This window comes from Betta splendens, chromosome 15 (genome assembly GCF_900634795.4).
Source record: "Betta splendens chromosome 15, fBetSpl5.4, whole genome shotgun sequence".
In the NCBI taxonomy this organism is placed as follows: domain Eukaryota; kingdom Metazoa; phylum Chordata; class Actinopteri; order Anabantiformes; family Osphronemidae; genus Betta; species Betta splendens.
The window spans coordinates 12,792,266-12,819,088 of record NC_040895.2 but is presented as its reverse complement, the minus strand read 5'-3'; the positions used below and the strand labels follow the sequence as shown (position 1 = coordinate 12,819,088).

The 26,823-nt window shown below is 45.2% G+C and overlaps 3 protein-coding genes and 1 long non-coding RNA gene across 4 annotated transcripts; 2 read left to right on the top strand and 2 right to left on the bottom strand.

Moving 5' to 3' along the window:
• Window positions 1-160: 160 nt before the first annotated feature.
• Window positions 161-4,412, bottom strand: LOC129603053 (uncharacterized). Its single transcript, XR_008692611.1, has 3 exons — window positions 4,160-4,412; window positions 2,694-3,760; window positions 161-2,563 (listed from the first exon to the last, which is right to left on the bottom strand). It is a non-coding gene; the product is annotated as an uncharacterized LOC129603053 (long non-coding RNA).
• plek (pleckstrin) lies at window positions 1,219-5,059 on the top strand. Its single transcript, XM_029127740.3, has 9 exons — window positions 1,219-1,357; window positions 2,719-2,874; window positions 2,992-3,173; window positions 3,288-3,379; window positions 3,456-3,640; window positions 3,713-3,817; window positions 4,035-4,118; window positions 4,207-4,276; window positions 4,407-5,059. Exons 1-9 carry the CDS (start codon window positions 1,316-1,318, stop codon window positions 4,544-4,546), a joined length of 1,056 nt encoding a protein of 351 aa, XP_028983573.1. The 5' UTR covers window positions 1,219-1,315; the 3' UTR covers window positions 4,547-5,059.
• A 4,641-nt stretch (window positions 5,060-9,700) lies between these two features.
• prokr1b (prokineticin receptor 1b) lies at window positions 9,701-17,485 on the bottom strand. Its single transcript, XM_029127752.3, has 3 exons — window positions 16,904-17,485; window positions 15,466-16,078; window positions 9,701-13,149 (listed from the first exon to the last, which is right to left on the bottom strand). The coding sequence occupies exons 2-3, from the start codon at window positions 15,924-15,926 to the stop codon at window positions 12,447-12,449; spliced, it is 1,164 nt and encodes a 387-aa protein (XP_028983585.1). The 5' UTR covers window positions 15,927-16,078; window positions 16,904-17,485; the 3' UTR covers window positions 9,701-12,446.
• A 2,747-nt stretch (window positions 17,486-20,232) lies between these two features.
• On the top strand, window positions 20,233-26,793 carry LOC114870765 (filensin). Its single transcript, XM_029175829.3, has 8 exons — window positions 20,233-20,782; window positions 21,666-21,726; window positions 21,956-22,051; window positions 22,959-23,051; window positions 24,098-24,211; window positions 24,840-25,060; window positions 25,222-25,313; window positions 25,413-26,793. Exons 1-8 carry the CDS (start codon window positions 20,412-20,414, stop codon window positions 26,408-26,410), a joined length of 2,046 nt encoding a protein of 681 aa, XP_029031662.1. The 5' UTR covers window positions 20,233-20,411; the 3' UTR covers window positions 26,411-26,793.
• The last annotated feature ends 30 nt before the right edge of the window (window positions 26,794-26,823 follow it).

The window sequence follows — 26,823 nt, the reverse complement described above, 5'->3', positions numbered from 1 at the left end:
AGATGGCGTCAAGAAGAAGGTAAAGGACTCAGAGGTCAGAGATTCTACATAACAAGAAACGCAGCAAACGGTCACAAGATTCAAAGCATATGATGGTCTTACGTTACTGACCATATGTTGCTTTGTTAAGATGAATTGACACAAATAAAAGAACAGTGTACACAATGCTCTATTTTATCAAGTATGATACAATATTAAAGGCAGCAGTTCAGCCACAGTCCAAAAAAAACAGCTGATACCGGAAGCAGACAACCTCAGATATAAAAACCTCGTTTTATGTCAAACAGTGAGTAGAGTGTGTGGAAGTGTGTGTTGTCAAATATTGTCACAAGCAATGAGTTAATTCCATCACAGGGCGAGTTACATGACAGTCTGTGTGTCATTTCTGATTACAAAAGCCATTAGTGAAAAGTCTCATGTACGATAAACTGGTAATATTAATATTTATGACTTAGACAGCAGACTGTTTTAGGCAGAACCTTTTAAGAGGCTGTTTCCCAGTCGTCTCGCTCCCTACGTCTCAATGAGGCAGTAGCAAAAAGAGGAACCTTTCTTTTTCCAAAAAGACACAAGACTGTCCCTCAGTTACTGTCACGCACACACACACACACACACACACACACACACACACACACACACACACACACACACACACACACACACACACACACACACATAGACACTCATCATCATACTGCAGCTAAAAATAGAGCAATGGATATAAAATTAAAAAATTAGGAGCTGTGTCTCATAACTGTAATATTTATAGCTGAAGTAATAGTCATTCTACAGAATAGTTAAATCATAACAATAATGTAATTATGTAATGTGATGTAATGTAAATAAAATATTATATTAAAACGTATGAAAGAAAATTACAAATCACAAAAAAACAATACTGTTTTTAAAACAATTAGAAAAACACAGTCTGATTATATGAACTTAAAAAAGTGTATAAACTTAAAAGGAGGTTTGTTACAGCAGCTTCTGAGTATGGGATCAATTGTAAGTGCCTTGACTTGAAGTATGTTAACAACATCAAAAAATGATAAAGAGTAAAAAACGAAACTAAGTGTAAATAAACTTGTGCAAGGGGAGGGGGGGGGGGCACCAAAATGGCTAGTGCTACCGCAAAGAAGAGGAAGCTGGTTGACCGGCCACTATGCTCTCACACCCAACACGACTTCCTGCTTGTCTGTATGAGTGTGTGGTTTCCACACAGAAACTGACGGTGGAGGAGGACTGAGTATAAAACGCTTCTGACACTCAGTAAAAGCAGCTAGTGCTGTAGCTGACGACAGCGGGAAGCGGAGTCATGGAGCCAGAGCAGATCAGAGAGGGGTACCTGGTCAAAAAGGTAAGTGCTGGCACAATAATGTTAAGAAGAAGACCATAAATACAGGCTTTAGATTTGTAGAGCATGAGCAGATAAAAAGAAACAGATGATTGACAGATGACTGACAGGTGATTTTAGACTTTAACTGACAGTCGAAGTAAACAGGTGTTTAGCTTAAAAGCTTGTGTTCTGACTTCAACTGCAGCCAAAAGTCAAGTTCCTGCTTCTGTTTAGGACTCAAACGTGGAACATGTTTCGCAGGGTGTGTGTGAGCCTTTAATCTGCATCAAAACAACTCACAGCATCATTGGTCGCGACAAAACAATCCGCCGAACGCCACCGACACAGCCAGAAATCCCTCGACTCGCAAATGAACACGTCCAAGTCCACACGCGTCGACTCGCGTGCGCACAAAGATGATGCCTGAGACAAACAGCACAATGAAACGTGATGTAATCACACAATGCAGTCGAACAGAAGATATTAGGTTCTTTGTTTCAGTTTCATTCATTTCTCTTTTGTCGGTGGATTGTGTTGAAACATTCTTGACAGCGTGTTCCTCATCCTGCCCCTGTGAACTGTAGCTTTAAGAAACCAAAGGGACGGTTTCACGCCTTTTCTCAAGAACACAGCGTTTCTCTATTTGCATGTGCTGCGTGCGCTCTGTTTGAACCTGTAAACCGTGGTTGTCTGAAGGGTGTGATAACTGTGTATGAATGCACAGAGGTGATGTCTCAGAGCTTTGCAGCCAGACGTGTGATGCAGGCGGTTCATTAAAAGTGAGTCAATGTTTTCCGTGCCCAAATATGGTCATATCTGTAATGAAGTGTCTGACAGGAAAGCACAGACAAGCATGAACGGTCCTCTTAGTCATTTACTGTATATCATTCATATATTCAGTAGAAGACGTCAGAACTGTTTAAGCAGTTCATCCCGACTTTGACGTGTTTCCTGTTTAAAAGAAAACAAAAACAAGAAAGTGGTTAAATAAGTAGTTTCTGTTCCTGTTAGTGAGGAGCCTCCACAGCATATGTTCAAAACCAAAACTGAAATTATTTGAGCTATTTTAATGCTTATTGGAAATGCTCGGCCTGGAGTCCTCCTTCCCATACACGTTACCAGAGGTTTAAATAGTCGTCTCAGTTCCTCTGCCTCATTGTGAGGTTCACACGTGTCACCCAAGCTTTCCATTTTTCACATTTTTCACACGTTCACAAACCACAGGATCTGAAACAGGCCAGAAGCACATATGGAAGCAGGCTTGTGTCAAATACAAATACAATTAGAAGAATACAATCAAAGGAAATGAACTAGTTGCCAAACATGTTAAATGAGTATGAAACGACCTCAGACTCACCTGTTCCCACCCGCTGTTGATCCAGGGCACGTTGCTGAACTCCTGGAAGGCGGTGTGGGTGGTGCTGTCGGAGGACGGGGTGGAGTTCTACAAGAAGAAAACCGACAGCTCCCCCAAAGGCATGATCCCCCTGAAGGGAGCCACGCTCACCAGCCCCTGCCAGGACTTTGGCAAGAGGACGGTGAGCGGGAGTCACTTCCATTAACACATTAACACAGTGAATTATACAGGAGCGCCCGTTCGCGTCGCATTTTCATACACAGAACAATCAAATCCTGACTGGTGATGCTCCTCTTAGCTCGTTTTTAAGATCACCACAGCGAAGAAGCAGGACCATTTCTTCCAAGCCTCGCATGTGGAGGAGAGGGAGGTGTGGGTGAAGGACATCAAGCGAGCCATCAGCTGCCTGCAGGGGGGGAAACGGTTCGCCAGGAAGTCCACGAGGCGCTCCATCCGCCTGCCGGACAAAGTCAACCTGACGTAGGCCCCTCAGCATCCTCTCAGAGGAAGAAAAAACACAAGAAGAGCGGAAGAGACGATTACTGTACATGTCACATCAGCTGGGTCATACAGCTTTTGCATTGTGTTTCCCAGGGAGCTGTACACGCTGATGAAGGACCAGGATGACGGCGTGAGAGAGTTGAAGCTGGAGCAGGACAGCCGCATCTTCAACCACTGCTTCACCGGTGCGGCTGCGCTGCCTCTCTCTCTGCTCATTAACACGGTCCTAACAGCCCTCTCTCTCCCATCCATGCTGCGCAGGTGCCACGGTGGTGGAGTGGCTGGTTTCCCAGCAGAAGGCCAGAAACAGGCCGGAGGCGCTCATGCTGGCGGCCGGGCTCCTGAACGAGGGGTTCCTGCAGCCAGCCGGGGACCGGGCGAAGGAGGGCGCCGAGGGCGGGGAGCAGACGGCCTTCCTCGACGACACCAGCGCGCTCTACTACTTTGTAAGTGTACCGGAACGCGGCGGCCACGCGGGTCCGAGCACCATTATGAAAGGACGATGTGATCTGTGACAGGCCGACAGCGGCTTCTTCTGCGAGGGCTACTCCAGCGACGAGGATGTGCTGGTGAAGGAAGAGTTCAGAGGAAACATTCTAAAGCAAGGCTGTTTACTCAAACAGGTGCGTGTGCATGTGTGCGAGGTGTAAAGAAAAGCCCTGCTGTGAAGATAACATCATGTTCGCCTGCGCGACCATGAAAATAACATCCTGTGGTGGAAAATGAGCAACTTTTTTTTCCCACAGTAAATACAGTATAGATTCAAAAACTTTTCACAGCTGCTCATGTTGGAGCTCGTCTCCACATTTGCATGAGACGGATTTTGTTCTTTTATCGCAGGGGCACAGGAGAAAGAACTGGAAGGTGCGGAAGTTCATATTAAGAGACGATCCTGCTTACATGCATTATTACGACCCCTCAAAGGTAAAAATAACAATAATAATAATAATAATAATAATAATAACCTGAGACTAGGACTAACGCTCTGAATCCTTCCGCCTGGTCGTGTCAGGGGGATGAACCTCTGGGCTCCATCCACCTCCGCGGGTCTGTGGTCACGGCGGTGGAGTACGTCCCCGATGGTGAGACTAACGTTGCTCAATGGAACAGACCAGGAAGCAAAACACTGAGTTTGCTCCAGCGGTTTCTCTCACGTAACCTCCATGTACAGTAAAGTTACGAAAGTTCAACTCATTCCAATTCACGTTTCAGCCAAGAAGTATGACATCGACGGCAACCTGTTTGAGATCATAACCTCAGACGAGACGCATTACTTCCTCCAAGCTGCAACGGGTGAAGAAAGAAAGGAGTGGATCAAAGCAATACAGGCCGTGTCGAAGGTTGGGAAATAGCACAAAGGGCAGAGTAGCGCTAGCGTCACCGCCAGGCACATCTGAGCGTATTGTAACATGTCAGCAGCAGCGGTGCCGCCTGTCTACAGTCAGTAAGTAGGTACGAGGTTAAAACGGAAGGAGCAAAGCAGTGACACCCTTTATGGGGCCGAAGGGAAAAGACTGATGGTGATAATGTTACATATGCTGTGTGAAGAGTGGAACATGGGATCATTACTATTATGGAAAGTACACAACTAATAAAACTATTCATATTTTAATAATAACAGTTGCTTTTAGCAGCACTTGGGATTATTTTCTATTGTAAGAAAAAAAGTGTGACTGATAATCAAACAATAAAGGTAATAACAGAACGTTACTACTAACGGCGACATTAAGTTATTAATCAGTGTTAGCCTAGTTCAAAATGTACATATCAGTAAAGCCTCCATGTGTATTATCCTGAATACTGTATTAACCCGCATGACTGTAATCAATGAGGTAGAATGAAAAATAAATGCATTTTTATATTAAGTATTTCTAACACATCTTCCTAAGAAATGCTCATAAATGTTGACCAACAACCAACCAGCCAAGTACATGTGTAGTATAATATGCATCAGGTATTAAAGCAGCTGTTTCATAATAGCCCAATGTTTGTTCTCCAAATTCACAACATCGGCTCAGATGATAAAATAACGTGAGGGCTCATTACTCGGACCACTGCGGTCGCTGCTTCCGGCCTCGCCTCCCCGGCGGCTTGAGCTATCACACACACGCACTCGCTTCCTCCGCACGCGCCCGTTCCTGAGTCGCGTCGCTGTCATGTCTCATGTCATTCTGCGGCTTGGAGGCCAGCTGCGTCTAGAGCCAGCGCCATTTATCAGTGACAGCAGCAGCTGCGCTTCAGAGCGTCTGCTCGATGGCGATGTGAAGAGAAGAAGTCCTATTATGGGTCATATGTTCATATGTAGCGGTTGTGAAACGGTTGGTTTAGATTACAGAGTGTGTGTGTTTGTGTGTGTGTGTGTGTGTGTGTGTGTGTGTGCGCGCGTGCGTGCGCGCGTGTGTGTGTGTGTGCAGTCCTGACACACGAGGGCACTATACATCAAGCTAAAAGTGATGCCGGTTGTACACACTGAAGTTTACTGCTTTAACACAGATTAGAGTGCACACACATTTCACCTTCTATATACAGTAAACCAACTGACCACTTTATTAGCTGCACCTGTGCAATGCAGCTAATAAGGAACAGCGTAGAAAGTGTTTATTAAATGTTTGTTAAAGCCCATGTGAAGCAAGTAAACACATATAGTAGTGATTATCACACACACCTATCACACTGTATAACTAATCCAATCCACGTGTAGCTTCTTGCAGCATGTGTCACTGAGAAGCTTTAAATAGCCTGGAAAAATGTCCCTTCTGGTCAGAAAGATACAAAAAGTGAATGTGGAGCCCACGAACTGTGCAGAAAGCCGTCTGTCTTGTCGAATGAGTGAGCAAAGGGCGGTGACAGATCCAATAGCAGCAGCGCGACACAGCGGGTGTGTCCGCCACTGTGTGGAGCCGTGCTTGTAGCGAGGAATGAAAACATCCCAGACGTCCCACAGTGCTGCGAACACAACCTGTCTGCGCCGATAACACGACCTGTGGGAAAGCATTTAAACGCCTCTTGATGGAAACATGTTGATTTCACACGTTGACAAACCATAATCCCGTCATAATGAAGAATCTGAGGAAGCTTTTGTCCATGAAGTGGATTAAAACGATATTAAGCGGTGGAAGCGGAGATGTACCAAACGCTCACAAATTAAATGAATGGATGATTAAAGGCTCCCTCTTTGCTAAGAAACTAAGTAAGAGAAGGAGGAAGCAGAATCTATAAAACTTCCCCCCGCTGACAAGTGGAAAAATCAATAAGCAGAATAACACACTAGAGAACGTTCTCTTCTCAAATCCTGTCGACATGAAAGCAGCTATTTCTGAAAATGTCCTTTTTCATTGAAGGCGACCTGGTGTTGATGTCAGTCAGAGGCAGTAATCTACTGTAAGATTGAATAGCTCCACCCAAAAGATTGAACAGAGACATAGAGTAAGTGCAGGACTGGGCCTCGTAAAGTGAGACAGTGTGAATTGAAAGGTGACATTTTCAGGCTGGTGTGGGTTCACGTGGAGACAGACGCTCCTCCTGACTCATCGCAGCTCGGCCGGCGACGCTTTAAGAGCCCTCTTTCATAAGCGCGGACAGAGTTTACCTCGCTATCGAGCGGCGGCTCCTCTGGGAGTTTCCTTATACGAGTCCGCTCCAGAATAACATGGCTCTTCATATTGGACGTGCACCCTGCTGTGAACTGCGGCCGCAGTGCAGCGTCCGCCTGCTGGAGTCAACTGAGAGCTTATCGCGCTTAAAGACCATCTGCCCAACCTGCGTGAACCAGACTCAGCGTCTGCAGCCTGTGAGGCACAGACTTGAACCAGCACAGCAATCAGTCTGAAAAGTACAGTATATGATGTTGTTTTAGGCTTTTATTTCTCATTAAGGAGAAATAAGGAAGTGGAGAAGAGAACAAACTTCTGTTGATTAATAATTAATGATTATTAGATGTGCTGTACCAATATGCGTATGAAATTTATTTGGTGTAGTCTTTTTTCCATTGACATTGGACAGTTCTACATTTTCTTAAAGGTGGGGAGGAACTGGAACCCTTTCTTGTGCGGCCTCTTATCAAAACACAGAGGAACCGTAAAACCATAGCAGATCTATTCTATCGAGACCTGACAATGAAATTATTACTGAAACCAGTGAAATAGAAGTCTTCATCATTGATTACTCGTTTTATGGCAACACGGACACACGTTTGTGCCACCGCTGTCAATGTTTGAATAAACGACCGGTGCAACGCATCATTAAAAGACATATATTTTCATATATTTTGAGCATCTGCAAACAAATCTTTTTGCATTACTTTAAATTGAGTAATAAACAACTGTTCCCTAAATAGAACGACAGCATGTACTAGTTCAGTGCTGAAGAGCGGTGTAACAAAGCACGGCGGTCAAATGGACAGTTTATGGCTGTTTAAGCTGGTGAAGGGGCAGTATTGATCGAATTGTTCTCTAGTGAGCCCAAACTGAGCCTGGAACCAGATCATTATTCATGACCAGACAACGATTTGCTGTCAGAGGACGGCTGCTGCCTGCGAAGCTTGGGGCCATGTGGCATATACATTGAATTAACGGTGGCCTCGGCAGCACCGCCTCCATTTTTAATTGTCACCTGTTCCCTGAACATTCTAGCAAAACACAAAAGTTGCATGTTTGCCGAGGATGTTTTTTGCTCTTTCCAGCTTTGATATTTTATGCAGTTTTAAGTCATTTTTTATTTTTAATGAAGTGACAAACACTTTAACAGAATATCCCACCAGGAAGGTGAAATAAGTGAGGGTGTAGTGTTTTATCTCCAGCTGTAGTGATACACAAACATTCTTCTTCCCCAGACATTTACCACTGAAGGTGTGTATATATATATATATATATATATATATATATATATATATATATATATATATATATATATATATATATATATATATATATATATATTTATATATAGTGACATTTTAAAGGAGACCCTAATTTTTTCTTCTGACGGGAAGATCAGTAGAGCTGTCATGTGTTTTGGGTAGTGCAGGAAACCACCTGCTTGTGTTAGCATAAAGCCTCCACAAGGGAAACGTTGCCTTTGAAACACCAGACTGGGAAAATGATGAAGAGTCGTGATAGTTTGATTCTGAATTTACACATCAAAAGCACAACGCAGCTAATATCTTAGAACCACCCACACCATGCAAACTCCTGTGGACACGTTTCTGGCGCTGCCGCCTGTGCATCTCGTGCATCAGACACGTCTTGTTGGTCCAGAAACTTTTTTAGTTCCCTTCTCTTTTTTTGTCTAGGGCTCATTAGAGGCTGTGTACAGTATAGACCAGTAGTTCTCAACTGGTCCGGCTTCAGGACCCACCATCATCCCTTATTGACAAGCTGCGACCCAAATTCAGGAAACTTCTCAACTATCAGAAGATTTTAGCAACATTTTAACAGTCAGTTGGTGTTTCCACGTAAAATACAAATAAAAATCAGTTTCTTAAATAGCAGTTTTTAGGGAGTCATGCTTGCCTTTCGTCATGTTCAATTAGCGTATGTGGGTCTTCTTGCCAGTTAACATTACAGTGCCAGTGACCCAATAAAAACGGGCTTGCAACCCTCCAGTTGAGAATCACTGGTAAGGTTCTGGTTCTGGTTCAAGAATGAATCATTTTTTCATAAACATCACATAATTGTCCTCTCTTTTATGAGTTTCTTCCAATCTATAGTATGTTTCAATGCACAATAAAGAACCGTTAGCTGCATTGATTACGAACAGATAATTTCAGTTTGCAAGAAACTATTTTGTGCTCAGTAGAAAATAAATAACAGGAGTCAGGTTGTCAGAAGCAACAGATTCTTATGTTGCAACTTGATGACTCACCACTTGGACTCAGAGGCTCATTAAACTTCCTAAAGGTTATGTTTGTGAGGACAGTTCATTAACCAAGAATCGTGACAGCTGTGAGTTTAGGCCTGTTAATGTATACAGTCGTAAAAGGTTTCTGCTGCTTACACCATTAAAAAGAGTCAGGAAAGTGCTGTGCAGTGACTTAAAAGTGCAAGTTAACAATAACAGCACAAGGTATGTTTTCATGGAAGACTGAATCACTTCATAATAGCAGAAAAAGCTCCAACTGCTCCATCGCTTCAAGACATCTCCGCCAGTCAGGTGTGTCCCTTTATGGCCGGAGTGCGTCAACCTGCAAATTGAATTTCTCCAGCAGCGAAGTCTCTATAGGATCAAATTAATTCCAGCAATATGTAACAGAATTCAAATTAAAAGCATCTTCAATTTCATCTTCATGTTTTTAAAGGAAAAATTAAAATGTACAGGTTTGTCTGAGTGAAGATCATCCATCATCCTCCATGTTGACTCCATTCAATGTTGCTGCCACAATATCCAGCATTTGTTGTTGACTCTTCCAGTGAAAGGATCCAAAGAGAACCTGAAACCTGCAAGCGCATAAATTATATCCTAAATATGTCAACACTATAAATATCCGATGGCTCCCATAAACACACTGCTAGATACTGATGGTTTATTCTGACAAATGATCAGTAAACAAATGTCATATTTAGACTGTTTTGCATGATAAACATGCAATTTACATCTGCATCATATATTTATTACTATTACTATTTACAAGAAACATAGTTTTGTTATTTTTTTTTTATTTATTATAGGTTTTTGCCTTTTTATTATTCAAATACTATTAGGAACATACCAGATCTATTTAACAGGAGCCCAGGTCATATCACATAAAAGGCTTTTTTTACACTTTACACAAAATAATAACAGGGTATGAGAAAGTGTTCAGCGTCTGTGGAGGAAAATATGTTGAATCTAGTCAAATGGGAAATACGATCACAAGGAGAAATGGTTATGAGTAAACACTTGCGCTTTGCCGAGAAACAGCCCATTGGAACCAAACAGTGAGACGCTGAGCTGCTTATTGGCAGCAAAAATGATGTGTTTGAGAATATTTATTTGTCCTCCGTAATAGCAGGTTCTGGGAAAGAAAGGTTCATGTGGGGGAAAAAAGCCCTTGCGCTTACTGACACTTCACCCACCGGGCCCAGAACATAGAGACTAATGGCAGCAATAAGCCAGGACCCTGGTAGCGGCAAAGTAAACGTTTCCCCGCGTCAAACAACAGCCTCTGAATTTGCATAAAAGGCAAAAATCTTTCCAAGATGTCAACATTTTAAACAGTAACCTAACGAGCTAATCGAAGGAAACATGACTAAGCTGAACGCGAGACAATGAGTGAGACACACGGCGCAATGACGTTGATGGTGGAAAAACCACAACAGCAGCATATCGTAATGTCTCATTACTACAGGTCCTGCTTTACAGGCTAATGGTTTAGTGCTTGTTAAACTGTATGTGAATCAGAATGCGAATGGCCTTTTTAACCCACCGCTGTGGGTTTCTAGCAAAGAACTATTCGAAGCAGCGAGGTGCTCAGCATGCCTTTCATAATGGAAGTCTAATGGCACCCAATGATTTTACCAGCAAAGCAAAAGGAAGTGGAAAGAAGTAAACATCATTTTTCCAAATGGTGCTTTATGCCACAGCTTCGAGTGATGTCACCGTGTGATATTTTACTCCAAATCAGTTTGGTAACACTGCAAAACTCTGACTGATTCACTATATTACCAGACCTATGGAGCATAAAGTGTCACATTAACTCTGTATTTATGTGTGCAATATATGATGCTGTATGTAAATCAATCGCATTCAAATGATCAACCAGTGGAGGCTTCACCTGGAAGAGACACTGAAGAAACAATACATGCAAACCATGATCTGTGTCCAATAACACTTCAAGTTGCTTCAGCAAGTGCTCGTAGGCCATAAAAGAAGCAGCAGCGACTTGCGTCAGGACACAGAGGGAAACGTGAAATATGGAACAAAGGGAAACACTTGCCATCTTTACCAATGGGACTAAAAGTGACAACACATCATGGGACTGGCTGATTCTCTGTATACTGCTAAAAAAAACTATCCACCCCCCCTTTGTGAATATCAGTGTGCTTTAAGGAAATACACAAATATTTATCATCATTATTCATGAGGACTCAAAAAATCCAGGCAGCTTCTCCCTAGTCTGAAAGATGCAGGAACAAAACTTAGGCTTCTCATCTGAGTGTCTTTCAATGTCACTGACAGGACTGTGGCAGGTTGCAGCTGCTGCTATTTATTACCCTACGATTAACTGATCATCAACAGCTGCACAGACGCTTGTAAAAGCCAATGTTTTCTACAGCTAAAGTTAATTCACCAGTAGAAATATTTCAACAGAGTTACAGACTCACCCCAAGGTCAGGTTGAGAAATGCTCAGAGAAACACAAAAAAACAAAAATGTCAGACAGTTCAGGCCTCACTGAGGATCTTAAATGTTATAGTCCATAACAGCACAATTAAAGAAGCCTGAAAAAGTAAAGTTGGTTTGAAACTCCAGGATAAAAAAAACTGCTCTATGCCCAAAAGCTAAGACTTCATCAGAATAAGTCAGTGATCCAAAACATAATTAATTTGCAGTTAGTTTGCATCAATGTCTGAAAATTAAAAGCATAAAATGTTTTTAATGTCTTTGTCAAAGTCCAGCTCTCGTGTGTGTAATGAAGCCAAAGTTCTTCCAGAAAGAGACGGGATGATGAAGTTCTGATGAGGTACTAACACCTGCTACAAGGATCTACAAGCTGCTAAATCACAGCATCGCTGCAACCTAAGTTTTAGTACAGCACAATGAGAAAGCGCTCAATGAAGAACAGCCACTGTCCAGTAGCTCCTTGTTTATTACAATATGCACACATTCAATGTATTCATCTAAGCATGCAAAGTCATGAGGAAGTATTCGTTTTTGACATTCAGACGACACGGTAACCTCCTCAATACTCCACCAAAAGCATTAAATATAAAAGGCAAAACATGAATAAAAGACAATAGAAGATGTGCAAAACTTCACAAGCAGCGACCAGAATTAGTTGTAATATCAAGTCATTTCACCTCACTGACAAAAAATGTGGCCAATACAAATCAACACCATTGATCAGAACGGGCAGCAGCTTCTTAAACATATAGATAATACAGAGTATTCTGAGTCACAGAATGCACAGCAGTACGGACGAAACACCTCAGATAGAAAGTCGTGGTGAGGAGCACTCCCTGTCCAAAGGTTTGGGCCTTTTCTCTGTGCTTCACCAAACCCCAACGCTCCATCAGCTGCTGCGCGTCAACAGTCCCCATCTCAGCGAGCGCTCCATTCACCGCACGTGAATGCACTCGATCTCCTCCGTCACAGGCAGGGAGGAGGTTCTCACCTCCGTCTCGTCCACCGTCTTGCCAGGCGTGTACGTCGACTTCCACCGCAGCAGCACGATCTTCTTCAAGTACTTCACCGTGTTGTTCTTGACGCTGACAAAGCAGAAGGTGTTGATCATGCTGTTGCTCATGGCGATGCACTCGATGATGTAGAAGGCCACCAGCGAGTTCTTCTGGCGGGAGATGAGCGTCGGGTGGAAGTCCCGCAGGATGGTGAAGCCGTAATACGGCGCCCAGCACAGGATGTACGCCGTCAGGATCCCGATCAGCACCAGCACCGTCTTGCGGCGGCAGCGCAGCCGCTTCCTTATCTGCTCCGTCTGGAAGCCCGGCACGTTCTTGAACCAAAGCTCGCGGGAGATCTGGGTGTAGCACATCGCCATGACGACCACGGGCCCCACAAACTCCACGGCGAAAACAAACAGGAAGTAGGACCGGTAATAGACCTGCTGGTCCACAGGCCAGATCTGAGCACAGAAGACTTTGTGAGCGGTCGGCGTGGCGCCGTGAGGGTACGTGGTCTGGGAGGCAAAGTAGGCGGATGGAATGGATATTAAAATGGGAACGATCCAGACGCCGGTGATGAGGCCGTAGGCGGTTTGGTACTTCATACGAGGTCTCAGAGGATGGACTATAGCCATGTACCTGGAGGAACACACACACACACACACACGTGCACTGAGGCGGCTGGAAAACAGCAACACAAATCACACCCCCAACCGTCAAAGTGCTGCGAGAGCTCAACACTGACGGCGAGCAGCTCGGCCACTCATGGAAGATTAAAGCTCAATACAGAGCGCTTCTTTATTCAGGCGACTGAATTTTTCATACTGGTAGAATTATGGAGTCACAAAGTATAAAGGCTTTTCACCTCTTAGGGCACAATCATATGAAAGGAGTGTGACTAAAATGATTTCAGTGACGTGACTGACAGGTCGGAGAAATGCATGAACCTGCAGAAGGTGGAACTATTGAATGTGGATTCACTGATATTTACATCCAGGGTGGAAAAATAAAGTTTTGTAGCCTGAATCTATAATTATCATGACAGTGACTGTAAAGATGTTTGATGTGTTTATGTTGCGCACATAAAACTTTGTCTGTGAATTGATTCTGATACGCCACCAATTCCCCTTCAAAATAAAACCTCAGAGGGTTTTGCATTATTTAATGTCAACTGAAAATCACTTCCTACACATGAAATTCATTAGAGTGAAGTGTAATCATTCTTTATGCAGCAGCGCTATCTGCTCTCTCCTGGAACACTTCACTGTTAGTTATATGCACAGCACCACCCACGAGGAGGTTCATGATTAGCCATTAGGCGCAGCAGCAGGACAGCGGCTTCTCTATGTGCTGTTGTCGTTAACACTAGAAGTTTCACGCAACGTCAGGGTAATTACGGATTCAACAGTTTTTAATTGTCTGCCCTCAATGTTCAGCTCAGGCACCAGAAAAACATCACCTCTCACAACTTACTCATCTCACTAAAAAAACTAGTACTACTCTTACTACAGTAAGAGGAACAAATCTACAGGTAATAATAACCTCCTTAAGTCTGAAACTATATTCTGGATTAATTAAATAAAGTTAATCCATTGCAACCATGAAGGAGTAGGACTTAATCCTTCTTCCAAAAGGAGCTTTGCAAGTGTAAAAATAGGTTCAGGTGGATAAAACGGACCAATAACAGACAGAAACCCCAGAAAAGAGGGATTTCTCTGATGTAGCACAGGAAGGAGCAACATGAAGCTTGAAGTAAGTGAGGCTCCATCGTCCTGCAGGAAAATGCTCAAAGTCTCCAAATGACGGACGGAAGGTGGACGCTGCCTCCTGAATATTCAGGGCACAGGTGCACGCAACGTGCCGGTCAAGTCAGTCGGCTGGAGACGCGCTGCCATGTAGCACTAATTACCCGAGGCCCATTCGAAGCACGGCCAAGTCTTTAGCACAATTTATCAAGCTTCCATCAGCGGTGCAGCCGTGTGACTGTGATCACTACAAAGCGCCTACAAGCAAAGCAGGAAAACAACAGATTCACTGAAGGCCGCGCCCCGTTGACTTCAGGCCTGTCCTCCTTGAATGGAAGCGGGACACATTCCAGATCCTGCTGCTCCGGGGGCCGTTGTCCTCCGTCTGACGCGACTTCAGCTTAGCTTTGTGCGCACCCGACTCTTCCTCTCCGCGCCAATTAAGATGCGCAGCGGCTGCACCTGTGCTGTGTGGACTTAAAGGCTGTCGCCAGAAGGACGCGTCGCTTTAATTGTACAAACACTGTACAGGCTGATCTTTGCTCGTTTGAGCAACTACCCGTTTAATTACCGCCTGTGTCTTCGTGTCACCTGTGCGTTTCATTGCTCTCTCATCTTTTAATTAGCCTCAATTATTCTCCAACCCAAACACATGTAGCTGGTACAACTGTGAGGATATGAAGACGATATGTGAGCTTCCAGACCAATTAAGTGCTGAAAACAACATCAGAGCATGTTTTTACACAGACTCTGGAATACTGATGATCTCATCGCAAATATTTCATCACTGATGAGTTACACATTAAACCCAATCCATCCTCTTATTTCCCAGTTGCAATATGTGCAATTGATTGATGAGTGTAACATACATTATCTCCAATTCACCTATGAGAGTAGAACATGTCGGTAGATCTAACTAAACTAAATTATTGTTTGCTTGATCTTTATTTCAGATTGACTGCAACCCATTTGAAGAACCTTATGAATGCTCTCATTTTTGTTTTCTTTCTTCAAGAATGGTATGCCGCTAGAAAAAGTGGAATATTTCGCTGAGATTGTGAAATGTTCCAAAGACCTAATGTGGAAGCAAAGTATTTCTTTTTTGAAGCCGTATCTGTCTGATTCAAATGCTGAAGCTGTCTCTTCTTGTGAACGCTCGCAAGGACACTCTCACTGCACCACCCACTTGTGAAAGCAATAACGCACTCACCTGTCGACCGCGATGGCGAGCAGCGCATTCGTGGACACGTACAGGGACACAGTCCGCAGATAGTTGACGGACGCGCACAGCAGCAGCCCGTGATCCCAGGAGAGCTGCTTCACCACGTAGTAGTCGACCAGGAACGGGCAGCAGACCACGGCTACGATGAAGTCTGAGACGGCCAGGTTGGCGATCAGCAGGTTGGTGAGGTTGCGGAGCTTCTTGTACCGCGTCAGGGTGGCGATGAAGATGAAGTTGCCCAGCCCACACACCAGCATGATGCAGACGAGGACCACGCCGATGACGATGGTGGCCACGAAGAAGGCCTGGCCCTGCGTGGTGTCGGGGATCTCGTCGGGGGGGACGCCATAGTCCGTGTCGTAGCCGTCGATGTAGTGGTCCGCGGGGCCGGGGGTCCCCCGCGTCTCCGCGTCCGCTGCCGCCATGCGGCTGATGTTGGGGTCGCCCATGTCCGCACGCGCTCCCACTTCGCCCTAGAAACGCCTGTATTTGGGAGTAGCCGGATCTGACGGGGGGGTGGAAAATGGCGAGGGCGTTTTGCACATGGCGTCGGGTGGTTTCGGTGAAGGCGACGGGCGATGAACGGGAACGTCCCGTCGACCTGCAGGCAGAAAGTCCCCGTGTGAGAGAGATGGCGTGATCAAAACATTGTGCATGAGCTCTGGGGTTCAGGCCTAATCAAGCTGCCATGTTTGACATTTTTAGGATATTTTCTAACGTGAAATATTTCTGGGTGATGTCACATCTAACAAAAGCCTCTACGTGCAGTACAGTGATATATTGGAAGCCTGGCACTTCACAGAAAGCCTCGGGCACAAATGATAGCTATTAAATGTGTGCTATCAGCGTCGTAGCACATTTAATCCCCCTGAAATATTTTAGATAAGCAGAAAAAAAAGGGATTAAATGCAAAATATATTAAAAGCAGATTTGTATTCATACTGTATTGTGCACGGTATTTAACCTCCCTGCGAAGCAAACACACTGCCCACTAATAAACAGAGCTGTTGTGGTGCTAAGTGCCTGTATTCCACACATGGTGTGTGATTGGCACTGGCGTCATTCTAAACAGGTACAAAGAAACGAGACAGGCAGGAAAGCCTGAAAGGCAGAGAATGCCTGGTGTCACAGCAGTTTCACAATGAAACCTACTAGAGCAAATAAATAAATAAATAAACCAAATGCACTTTGATTCACGACTGCGAGGTTGTTTATAAGCGCCAGACTCGTCTGTATTAAGCTGCAGGGAGTCTCAGCTGGACAAATAAGACCACTCCAGCCTGGAGAGACATCTGAGTCCGTAGACATAAATCAGAGGTGGAAGCTCTGGCTTGCGCATTAAAAAGAAGAAAACATCCAGTGAGTGGAACAGGAAGACGTCTATTATTAAAACCCAGAACAAACAGATCCCAAAGAACACACTTACCTGCAGATGTATTAGATTCTGTCCGACTTTTTCAAGCAAGGAAATGGGGGGGGGGGGGGCTCCTTCACAGGCGCAAAACGGAACAAAAGTCTTCAGTTAATGGACGACTTTTCCAGTGGAGGCAGACGCTCGACTCTCTCATCATCGCCGCACATTGTTTGCGTCAGTCCGCTCTGCTCCGGAGCGCATCTCTGGGAGAAAGAGAAAAGTTGCGCGTGCTTCTCTCCCGCCTCCGGCGACGAATCCGATTCCGACGGTGACGCACGGTGGAAAAAGGCGGCGCACGCGCCTCGAAGACGCCGCGAGAGGGGGCGCGCGCGTGGCCGCGTGCGCGCGAGCCCGGTCCCCGGGGGCTGAAAGTTTAGCAAAGTGATTAGTACACGTTCGCCAGGTGCGACGAGACCGGAAGCTGGTGAGGTGTAGGTTTCGTTACAGCCTCCTGTTTCTGACGCTCCGCGGGGGAACATTCTTCACTTAATCCCACCGAAAGCGTGCGATAATCCTCTTAAAGCACCAGTAGCAGCACGAGGAGCATTTGACGTTTGTAGTAAATAAGGATTAACCAACAAAAGCGATACTTCCGCTCGTCGGTGATCCGATCTACAGCTTAAAACTGATCATTTACACTGCTACGTTTAAACCGAGAGATGGGTGACATCAGCGTTAATACTGTATAGATTAATGTAAATCCCATAATTCATCTGCAGTGTTGTACATCTGTTGCTTCCACTAAATCCACTCAATTTTTTATTGTGTCCTCCGGCGTCTCTGCACCTGTGCTGCTGAGCGAGTAGTGGACTTTAGGGTGGTTTTTCCTACAAGAACAAATGCCTGACCGGAGTTGCTCCTGTTGTTGCTGTTGACCCCACGGGGACTCGGGTAGAAACGAAATCGGGAGCACTGCAGAAAAAATATAAGGGAACTGGTAGCAGCTTGTAAGATACATACAACAGATACATGACTTCTGCCTAGTTTCTTGGTAGTGCAGCATTTTCTACAGAAGCTCGTCTGAAAAACAACAATACTCGTTAGTCTCTCGTGCTCCGGCTTTTAATTTCCAGGCCTGTGTCATAATCAGTGTGAGGCAGCCTGTCATGTAAGCGCCTCCTTGTTTGTTTCTCTCTTTATTTGTGCTCCTCTTTGCTCGTCTCGGGCCTTTGTTATTCTCTTCGGCGGCCATTACTGACACTGACTGCACCGAGAAAACAATAATTAGCAGAGTTGCACCGAAATATGCTTTAAATTCTAATGGCATTTTGTGGTGGATGAGCGGCATCTTGACAAACTGCTAGATTCCTGTTGCATCTGAAGCGTCTAATTAGCCAAGCTGTGAATTCGCCTGCGATGCCTCTCCTTCTTTCCGTGGGGGCTGCAGACAGAGGTGTGGGAAACTGCCAGCAGCGCATCTCCATGGTCAGCCACCCCGAACAGCAGATAAACACACACAGGCGGCGGCGATGATGACTTTTAGGGATCAATTGCTTATTGTGATGGGAAGCCTGCCCTCCTGGTTTTGTATTGCCTCCTGCAATTGTCCATCAATAGCTGCAAGATCACTTACGTCCTCTCACATGGAGTGCAGCAGGTTGAACTGCACTATTCATCACGCTGCGTCTTGTGCTTTTTGAACACGTAGAGGATTCGTGATTCGTCGTCATTATTAGAATCATAGCTGTTCTGGGTGACAAGCAAGTGAATGTTGAAACTCTGAGTTTGTACAAACTACAGGTACTGTAAGACAGATGTAGTATATTTACAAGTCTCCTTTCAGACCGAGAGAGAGAGAGAGAGAGAGGAAGAACTCCTGTTGCATGTTTCTATTAGTTTTTATTGGCCACTAAATAAAAGCGGCTACATGAGCAGCTGTGCTAGCGTTTGCCCCTGTAGCCCCGGATAAACACTGGGCTTTGGTTTCCGACTCTGCGCCGCTCTCTAATCTCGCCCGAGCTTCAGATTTACTGCCACTGGTAACCAATGAATACAGATGAAGGCGAGGTGGCAGAGATCCTGACGTCGTCTCCTCCGCCGGAGAACACGCACCAAACCCGAAACCTACAGCGCGTGTGAGCAGATGGACAGATCGCGAGGCGGTTTATTGATGGCTGTGTTTTGGGGGGAATAAGCAGCAGCGAAACCGAACCCATGCCAATATAAATGTGTTTATGTCTGTTTAGAGGCTGCGCTGGCTCTACTCTGCAACACAGTCCTTGTTGTCCACGATCCTCATTTGTTCCCTGCTTTCCTTTATCATCTATTAATTTATTTTATCTCTGGCGGCAGGTTGCAGGATGTTCACGTCAAAATTAGCTTTTGCTAACTGCCTGCAGGTTGGAAGTGACCTTTAACATCTGTAGGAAACTATTCCAGCTGCCTGTGTATGTAATTAAAGATAATAAATGACCATTCTTTTATATTTAATAGTTTAATTCATCATTTTTCATCAGGTTTAGTCAGAGGTTGTTCTCGTATTGATCGTAAATAGATTTGAATGGATGAAGAAAACAACATATTTTGCTTCCATCAGCTTCACTGTGTCTATTAACATTTATGTTTTGTGGCTTCATTTTGTCGCTGCAGCTGAACTGTTTATGGTCCGCCCATAAGCCACAGGTTGTCCTGGGACCAAAATATGCCAACATGCTGATGTAAAGCTATTTGACATGTGCTCCATTCAGCCATTTCACAGACAGATTGCTGGATTTGTCCAGAGGGTCGTTTTGTCTGATGCTGATGCACTACAGGATCGCATGTAAAACAGACCACCTCCGTCTCCTCCTCATTCTTCTAACGCTACAGCATCTTGTATGTTCTCATTTATGGATGGAAGCAGGGAACAGGTTTAAAGAAATTATGCATATTATTTTGACTTTTAGCACTTGTTGAATATTGTAGCTTCTGAATCATTTTCCCTAGAAAACACAAACATACGCTCTCAATGAATTCAGATCATAGTTCAGCATAGCCATGTCATGTTCAGAGCATGAACGTTGTCTGTAATTAATGGTGCTCTGCAGAATGTATTTGAAATCTTAGGAATATTTAAACAGCAGTGTACAAACAGATGCTCTTAGAAGAATCCATCCTCACAGTCCACACAAACTGCACTGCACGAAGTTTCCCCTCTGTCCTGTGATGGGCGTCCGTCCAATACGCCGTATCAAACAGGGATCTAGAAAGCAGCTGACTAAGAACCGCAATAATGGCGCGTGTCAACCCAGTGCTTTCACAGTTGTTTGTTTTTGGGGTTCTGCTTGGTCATCAACAGAGCTTTTCTAATCGCCTCCACAAAGGCAACAATGCGGCCCAGAAGGCCCCAGGCTGGAAGGCACAGGCGGCCAGGCCCGGGGGGAGGCTTTGGGGGCTATTTGGTTACCGGCCAGTGCTGCTCGCTGTTTAGTCTAGCATGAGACAGCCGAGGGTGAGCACCCGAGTTTTCACACAATAAAGGTTCTGAAGGGGAACCCACTCCAGGGGATACCACCAGCCCAGGGGAGAGAAGCGCAGCACCATGTTCAAGACCAGCTACCGGCACGAGGTGCGCAAGGAAAAGTACGAGCGCTCCCATGTCTTCGAGGAGGAACCCGCCGACTCGGACTCCGCAGGCGCCTCGGCCATCCAGGGCTGGGAGAGCCTGCAGGAGCTCAACGGCCGCTTCGCCCGCTACATCAACCGGGCCCGAGTGCTGGAGCAGCGCAACGCCGTGTTCCGCAAGCAGCTGGAGACGCTGCAGCGCATGGAGGAGGCCAGCGGGCTGGAGGAGGCCTTCACGGAGCAGATCGAGGTCAACAGGCAGCGCATCCGGGAGCTGTCCTCCGACCACGCCAAGCTGGAGCGGGAGCTGAAGGAAGCCTGCCGCATGCTGGACGAGTTCACCAGCAAGTAAGGGAGCGGGCAGCGGGCGGGCCAGAAACCCAGCAGAGCCGGAACGATTGTAGAAACCATACAAATGAACGGGTTGGGAGATAAAATGAAAGCTAAAGATGGGTTTGAGTTGGAAAGGGTTGGAGAAAAGGCAGATCAAGACTGTCAGACTGAAGCTGTCCAGTTTTACTGCTATAATCTTTTGCATTGTCTTAAGACAAACAGGATTTCAACTTCAGCCTCATCCATCACTCAGGGTAGAGCTGGGCTGTAAATGAATTAGCATCCCTCATTATTATTCCATTTGGTTGGTGGTGAACATGGAGCAGCACCTGCACTGAGTTAGTAGATTATCACGAACAATAGAAATTCTTCTGGAACATCATGCTTGATGAAAGAGGCAAATCTTGAAATGTTTTTCTGTAAAACACAGAATATGATATTAGGGTTCTGGGAAATCTACATCAGCCCTTTACCCAAATCCCACACACACACACACACACACACACACACAAAAATGCACTTCTTTATCAGCATTTATAAACAGTTGCAGATGGATTTGCTCGTGGTTCTGTTGCTGGCTCTGAATTTCCATGTAAGGTCCGTGAACGCTCCAGAACACTCCCTGTTTTCATAGGGACTATTTGTCCGATAGAAATTCATTCCAGAGATTATTTTTTAAATAAATGATCCCATGTAATTACTTTTCAATGCTGAAAGAGACTCCTATTCATCTTCATTACTTTAAATGAGGTGGGATGAATCAGAGAGTTCAGGCTGGCTGATGTCTTTAGACTCGGTGGCTTCAGCCAAGTTCCTTCAACCCTAAAAACAAGACAAGGTACGACTTCTCATGTCACATTATTTCCTGCCTCATGATTTTATTTGTTTTTTTGTTCAGATATAGGAATGAATGTGACTATCAGGAACACCTGCGGGGAACATTGGAGCAGTTAAACAAGGTACCGCATGGATGAAATGAAGACACATATACACACTTTACTGTACTTATTGTAATGATGTAACTACATGGCTATTTAACCCGAATGGTTGATATTTCATTGCAAAACAAAATAACAAAAATAATATAGCGATATCAGACAAATCAATCTTGGTTTTGGATTTTACTGAACTCATTACAGTTCAATCAGCACTTTTAATGCTTTTGTTGCCTTTCTCACATTACTGCAGGAGGCTGACAGCGCGCTACTGAGGAACCTGGAGTACCAGATCCAGTCACAGTTCCTGCAGGACGACATCAACTCCACCAGAGAGAGACACAAGAAGGTCAGTGACGCTACTGATAAACAATCCGATATAAAGGAACCAGAAAAGAAACACGTTTTGACGACACATTCACAGGTGAACATAATGGATAGAAATACAGCGAGATCAAAGACGAGATGTAGAAGTAGCAGAACCTGATTACCACATTGGAGTAAATCCCTACAAACTCTGTGTGACAGCGTGTCGCTTCGAACGCCATCAACCAGGGTGAAAAACAAGACACGAGCCCTCGATGCAGGTGTCGAATCGAGCGCTATCCACCCGGGGCGTGAGCAAAATTGTATCTTTTGTGACACGGGTGAGGAAAGCGAGGTGGGGAACATGCTCCTCACAGCCACCGGCACACAGGGAGACAAAACCTGGGACATCGCTGGCTCCAAGGTGCAAAGCAAAGGCTGCAAAACTGCTGAGAAAAAAAAAAAGACAGGCACATGCAGTAATACATCACACGTCCTTTCAACATACTTACTCGCCAGAGCAATTTCTCCCTTTTTAAAAATTTTCCCCCAGTTCTGCTTTTGATGATGGATTAATCTGTGACTCTGCGCTATAGAGATAGCAGAGAGGGCGCTGCTTTTACCGTATTATGTGGGAAAGAATAGGGAGACGCCTCACAGGAATATTAGTCTTCAGGTCCGGTGCTTTGAAGTGTCCCTTCGAGGAACTGGAGATACGTATATGCTGCCTTTATTAGGCAGCGTGAGCTCACACATGTGCAAATGGATTTCAAATGAAGCCCCCTTTGCTGTGTATGTACATTTAAGAGAAATCAAAGCTATAATATCTTAATATTTTTTAATATTGTATTAATATCTTTACCCCATCACATAATCCCTATGAAAAGCGTAAATGTTCCTCCTAGATTTTGATTTAATTTCATCTTGTCATGCTTTTTATTTCCACGCAGAACCTTGCTGAGATTCAGACCTACGTAAACATTTTGCAGCAAATCAACCAGACTCTTCCTTTGGTTCCCAGTGTGTCAGTGGGAATCTCTGAGGTGAGATCACTAATGTGAGTGTGTGTGCGCGTGCATGTGCGCGTGTGTGCTGAAGTCCCTGGGGGAGACGATGGTGTTTGCATGTGTCAGGCCTGGTTACGTGTCTGTAGAAGTTGAGGTTAGTTATTATTTGTGTGCATGTGCAAAAAACTCAAACAGGGAAATATTTTTACTTTGACTGTAACACAATATATAAATATGAAATATATGAAAATATAAGTATACTGGGATAAGTGCTAGTCCTACGATCCTGCAGTACTCACAAATTATACAGCTTAAAATAATGATGTATTTTAATTACACAGGAAAATACAGGACATGATAAATATTAATTATGGTAGATTCAAAGAAGAAAGTGTGGCATATTTGTCCAAATATCTCCTTTCAAAATGCCAATCATCTACCAGAAAAAGTTTGAAAGACTTCATTAATAGCTTTGCACTTAGATTTATATAGATTTCTTTGTTAACATCCTTTAAAAGCCTAAGGTGTGAAATCGTGCTGTTGTTGGTGACTCACTAGCAGCTGGATGCACTTCCTGCAGACCAGCCCTTTATCATTAATTAGGCAAACACACAAGCTGCAGCGAGCTCATTAAGAGTCAAATTAAGTTTATCTATATCAGCATATAAATATATAACATTAAAACAGCTAATATTGTTGTTCTTCATTTTAAAAGATATGCTGTCCAAAAATCCTTGAAAGTTAGAAAATAAAACCTAAAATGACAGGTTAATTTCCAAAGAGTGGATGAAGAGCCGCGAGCAGCACAATGCCCTTGAATTTAAGAATCAGTCATTGAAGCTTTGCTTGAATTGACTGCTGGCTGCGTGAGTGTGTGAGGTGAGACTGTACGGCTGCGAACACACACACACCCAAACACCCAAACACACACCCAAACACACACACACACACACACACACACACACACACACGCACACACACACACACACACACACACACACACACACACACACACACACACACACACACACACACACCACTTCTCTTCGTGTCTTCATCGATTTTGTTTGAATTGTGTGCAGGAGCAGGAGAAGCTGTTGGCTCAGAGGAAAGTGCCAGTGCTGCAGAGTCAGCTGGAGGAATATAAGAGCGCCCTCTGCCAGCTGCAGGCCCAGAAGCAGCGGCTACAGACTGAGGTGGGTCACGCGGTCGCCATGACGACGGGAGGTCGGACGAACCCGCAGCGCTTCCGTTGGGTCAAAATCATTTAAGGACATTATAAATAGTAACAGCAGTAACGTACAGCAGTCTGCTCAGCTGCTGCACAATTTGTAGCACGATGAGGATTTTTAAAATTGCTTTCTGTTTTCATAAGCGTCTGAGCCCAGGACAGAATACAGGCCAAAAATTTATATATTTGTTATTAAAAATACAACATAAAATATTTATATATGAAATACAACATAAAATAATTATATATGAAATACAACATAAAATAAATATATATGAAATACAACATAAAATAATTATATATATAATACAACATAAAATAATGATATAATCTCTCTTTAATTATATATAAATAATAATATATAAATAGAGACAATACAAAATTATATATTTTCAGGCTCCTTGCATAATTCTGACTAACCACTAGGTGTCGCCCGTGACTGTTTTATAATTACTGGTTAGTAACAGTGCTGCTTCGTCGCCATCTCACTGTATTAGAGTAGTGTTTTGCTCATATTAATACACTACACACGTAAACCTAATGCTGTTTTTGTTAATGCACATCCCACTAAATACCTGCGTCCTGTCCTTCAGACGTCCATGTTGGAGCAGGCAATCAAAAGCACGCAGGAGACCTACGACGACGAGTTCCAGATGCACAACGAGCAGATCGAGGCCCTGCGCAAGGAGATCGAAGAAGCCGAGCGGTCCCTGGAGAAGTTCACCAGCGAATGTCGCCACCTGGCCATGTACCAGACCTCCCTGCAGAATGAGCTGGAGAGGTACAAGAGGATCATTGAGAACGAAGACAACAGGTAACGCACCTCCGCCTCATCTGAAACACAGATTTTGGATCTGCTGAATCAACCAGCTGACAACGTTCCTCTACAGCACCTGCTCTGACCTTTTCAATTCTTTATGGTTTTCCTGGTTTAACCGTTGCATAGATGACATTTTCCTACTCTCTTCCCTACAGGTTGAATTCAGCAATAATTGACACTCCCATCACCCTGTTCAGCACTAATTTCCGCTACACTCACACAAACACAGCATCGAACAAGGGAAAAGGTGAGGAGCTTAAGCTCCAAAGCTTGTTCCTATTCAATCTATGCATAATTCTGGTCTCTACTTAGTTCGACAGTTTTAAGTTGACCTCTTTTTGTCTAGACATCACCCAGGCTATCCAAGATATTACCAGCATCAAGCCCCGTCAGAAGAATCTGGCCAAGAAGGTTCTGAAAAAGAAAGAGCTGACCCCAAAAGACATGAAAGACAATGGGCCGGAGGAAAGAAGTGATGGCGCTGCAGGAGCGGCTGCAGAGGAACCCGTCAAGGGGGTCCAGTCCGAGGACGTGCAAGGCAAGAGCGTGGCCAGAACAGAGCAGAGACCCGTTCTCTGCGGGGCGTCACCACAGGACGTCCCGGACGGAGCCCAGATCAGCAAAGCCTTCGACACGCTGTGCAACATCGTGCGGGACCGAATGAGGAAGTACAAGAAGCCGGAGCCGATCGCCGACTTCTACACCAAGGGCCGGTACATTCTGGTCACAGGGGACAGCAGCTACCCGGATCCCTGCTTCCACTCCTCCACGCCGTCCGCTGGCCACATCTACGTCACCATCAGAGATGGGATGGCGGCGCCCTATGAGCCCTACGGACCCAGCGCGCCCTCTCCTGCACCTCCTCAGCCCAGTGTGGACCCCAGGCCCTTCTGCCCCGCCGTGCCCCCGAAGCCGGGAGGAGGGGGAAAGGATGACGGTAAGGGTGGAGCTGGCAAGGACGGTGGAGGCAGAGGCAAGCGTAAGATGGAGCCTCAGCCTCACAAAGACCCGGCGCCTCCACCCTCCGGTCCAGGTTCTGGCCCAAAAGGTCCCACCCCGGCTGCTGAGCCCCCTAAGAAACACAGAGACGACAGCGGCCCCAGTGGGCCCGCTCCGAAGCCCGCGCCCCGCGGTGCCAGCACCAGCACCAGCTCCAGCTCCGGCTCCGGCTCCGGCTCCGGCTCCAGCTCCGGCAGCTTCTCCCCAGACGCCGTGAGCTACGAGAAGCTGGAGGTGGTGGAGTCCGTGGAGAAGTTCGCGGACGGCCGCAGGCTGAAGGGTTACGAGGAGACTTCAATGGTGGTGGAGACCGTGATCGAGAAGTCCAGCAAGAAAAAGCACTAGCGCCAAGTCTGCAGAATCCCACGGAGCTCGAGGTCCGAGCTGTTGAGACCCACCGCACGTTCCCGCTCCTCCATCTGCTTGCAGTCACCGCTTTTGTGTCCAGAATGTGTTTTGCGGGTGCTGTTGTTCCACTTGACGCCCACGACAAGAGTCCTTTACTGTCTGAAAACTTGGGACGGTGAGAAACGAGACCCCGCCACACCAATTAAAAAAGCAAACAAACGACGACCTGAGAAGCTGTGCCACCCGAACTCTGTCCGAGAACTTGAACTTTGCCCCTTGAGCTCAATTGTTTAATTGGACCCCACTGCCCGCCCCCAGCAGAATCTTGCTGTGTATTAATTTGCTTTGATATATTGAGTAATAAAAAGATTCAAACATCACACGATACTTTTATGTGTTTGCTTTATCAG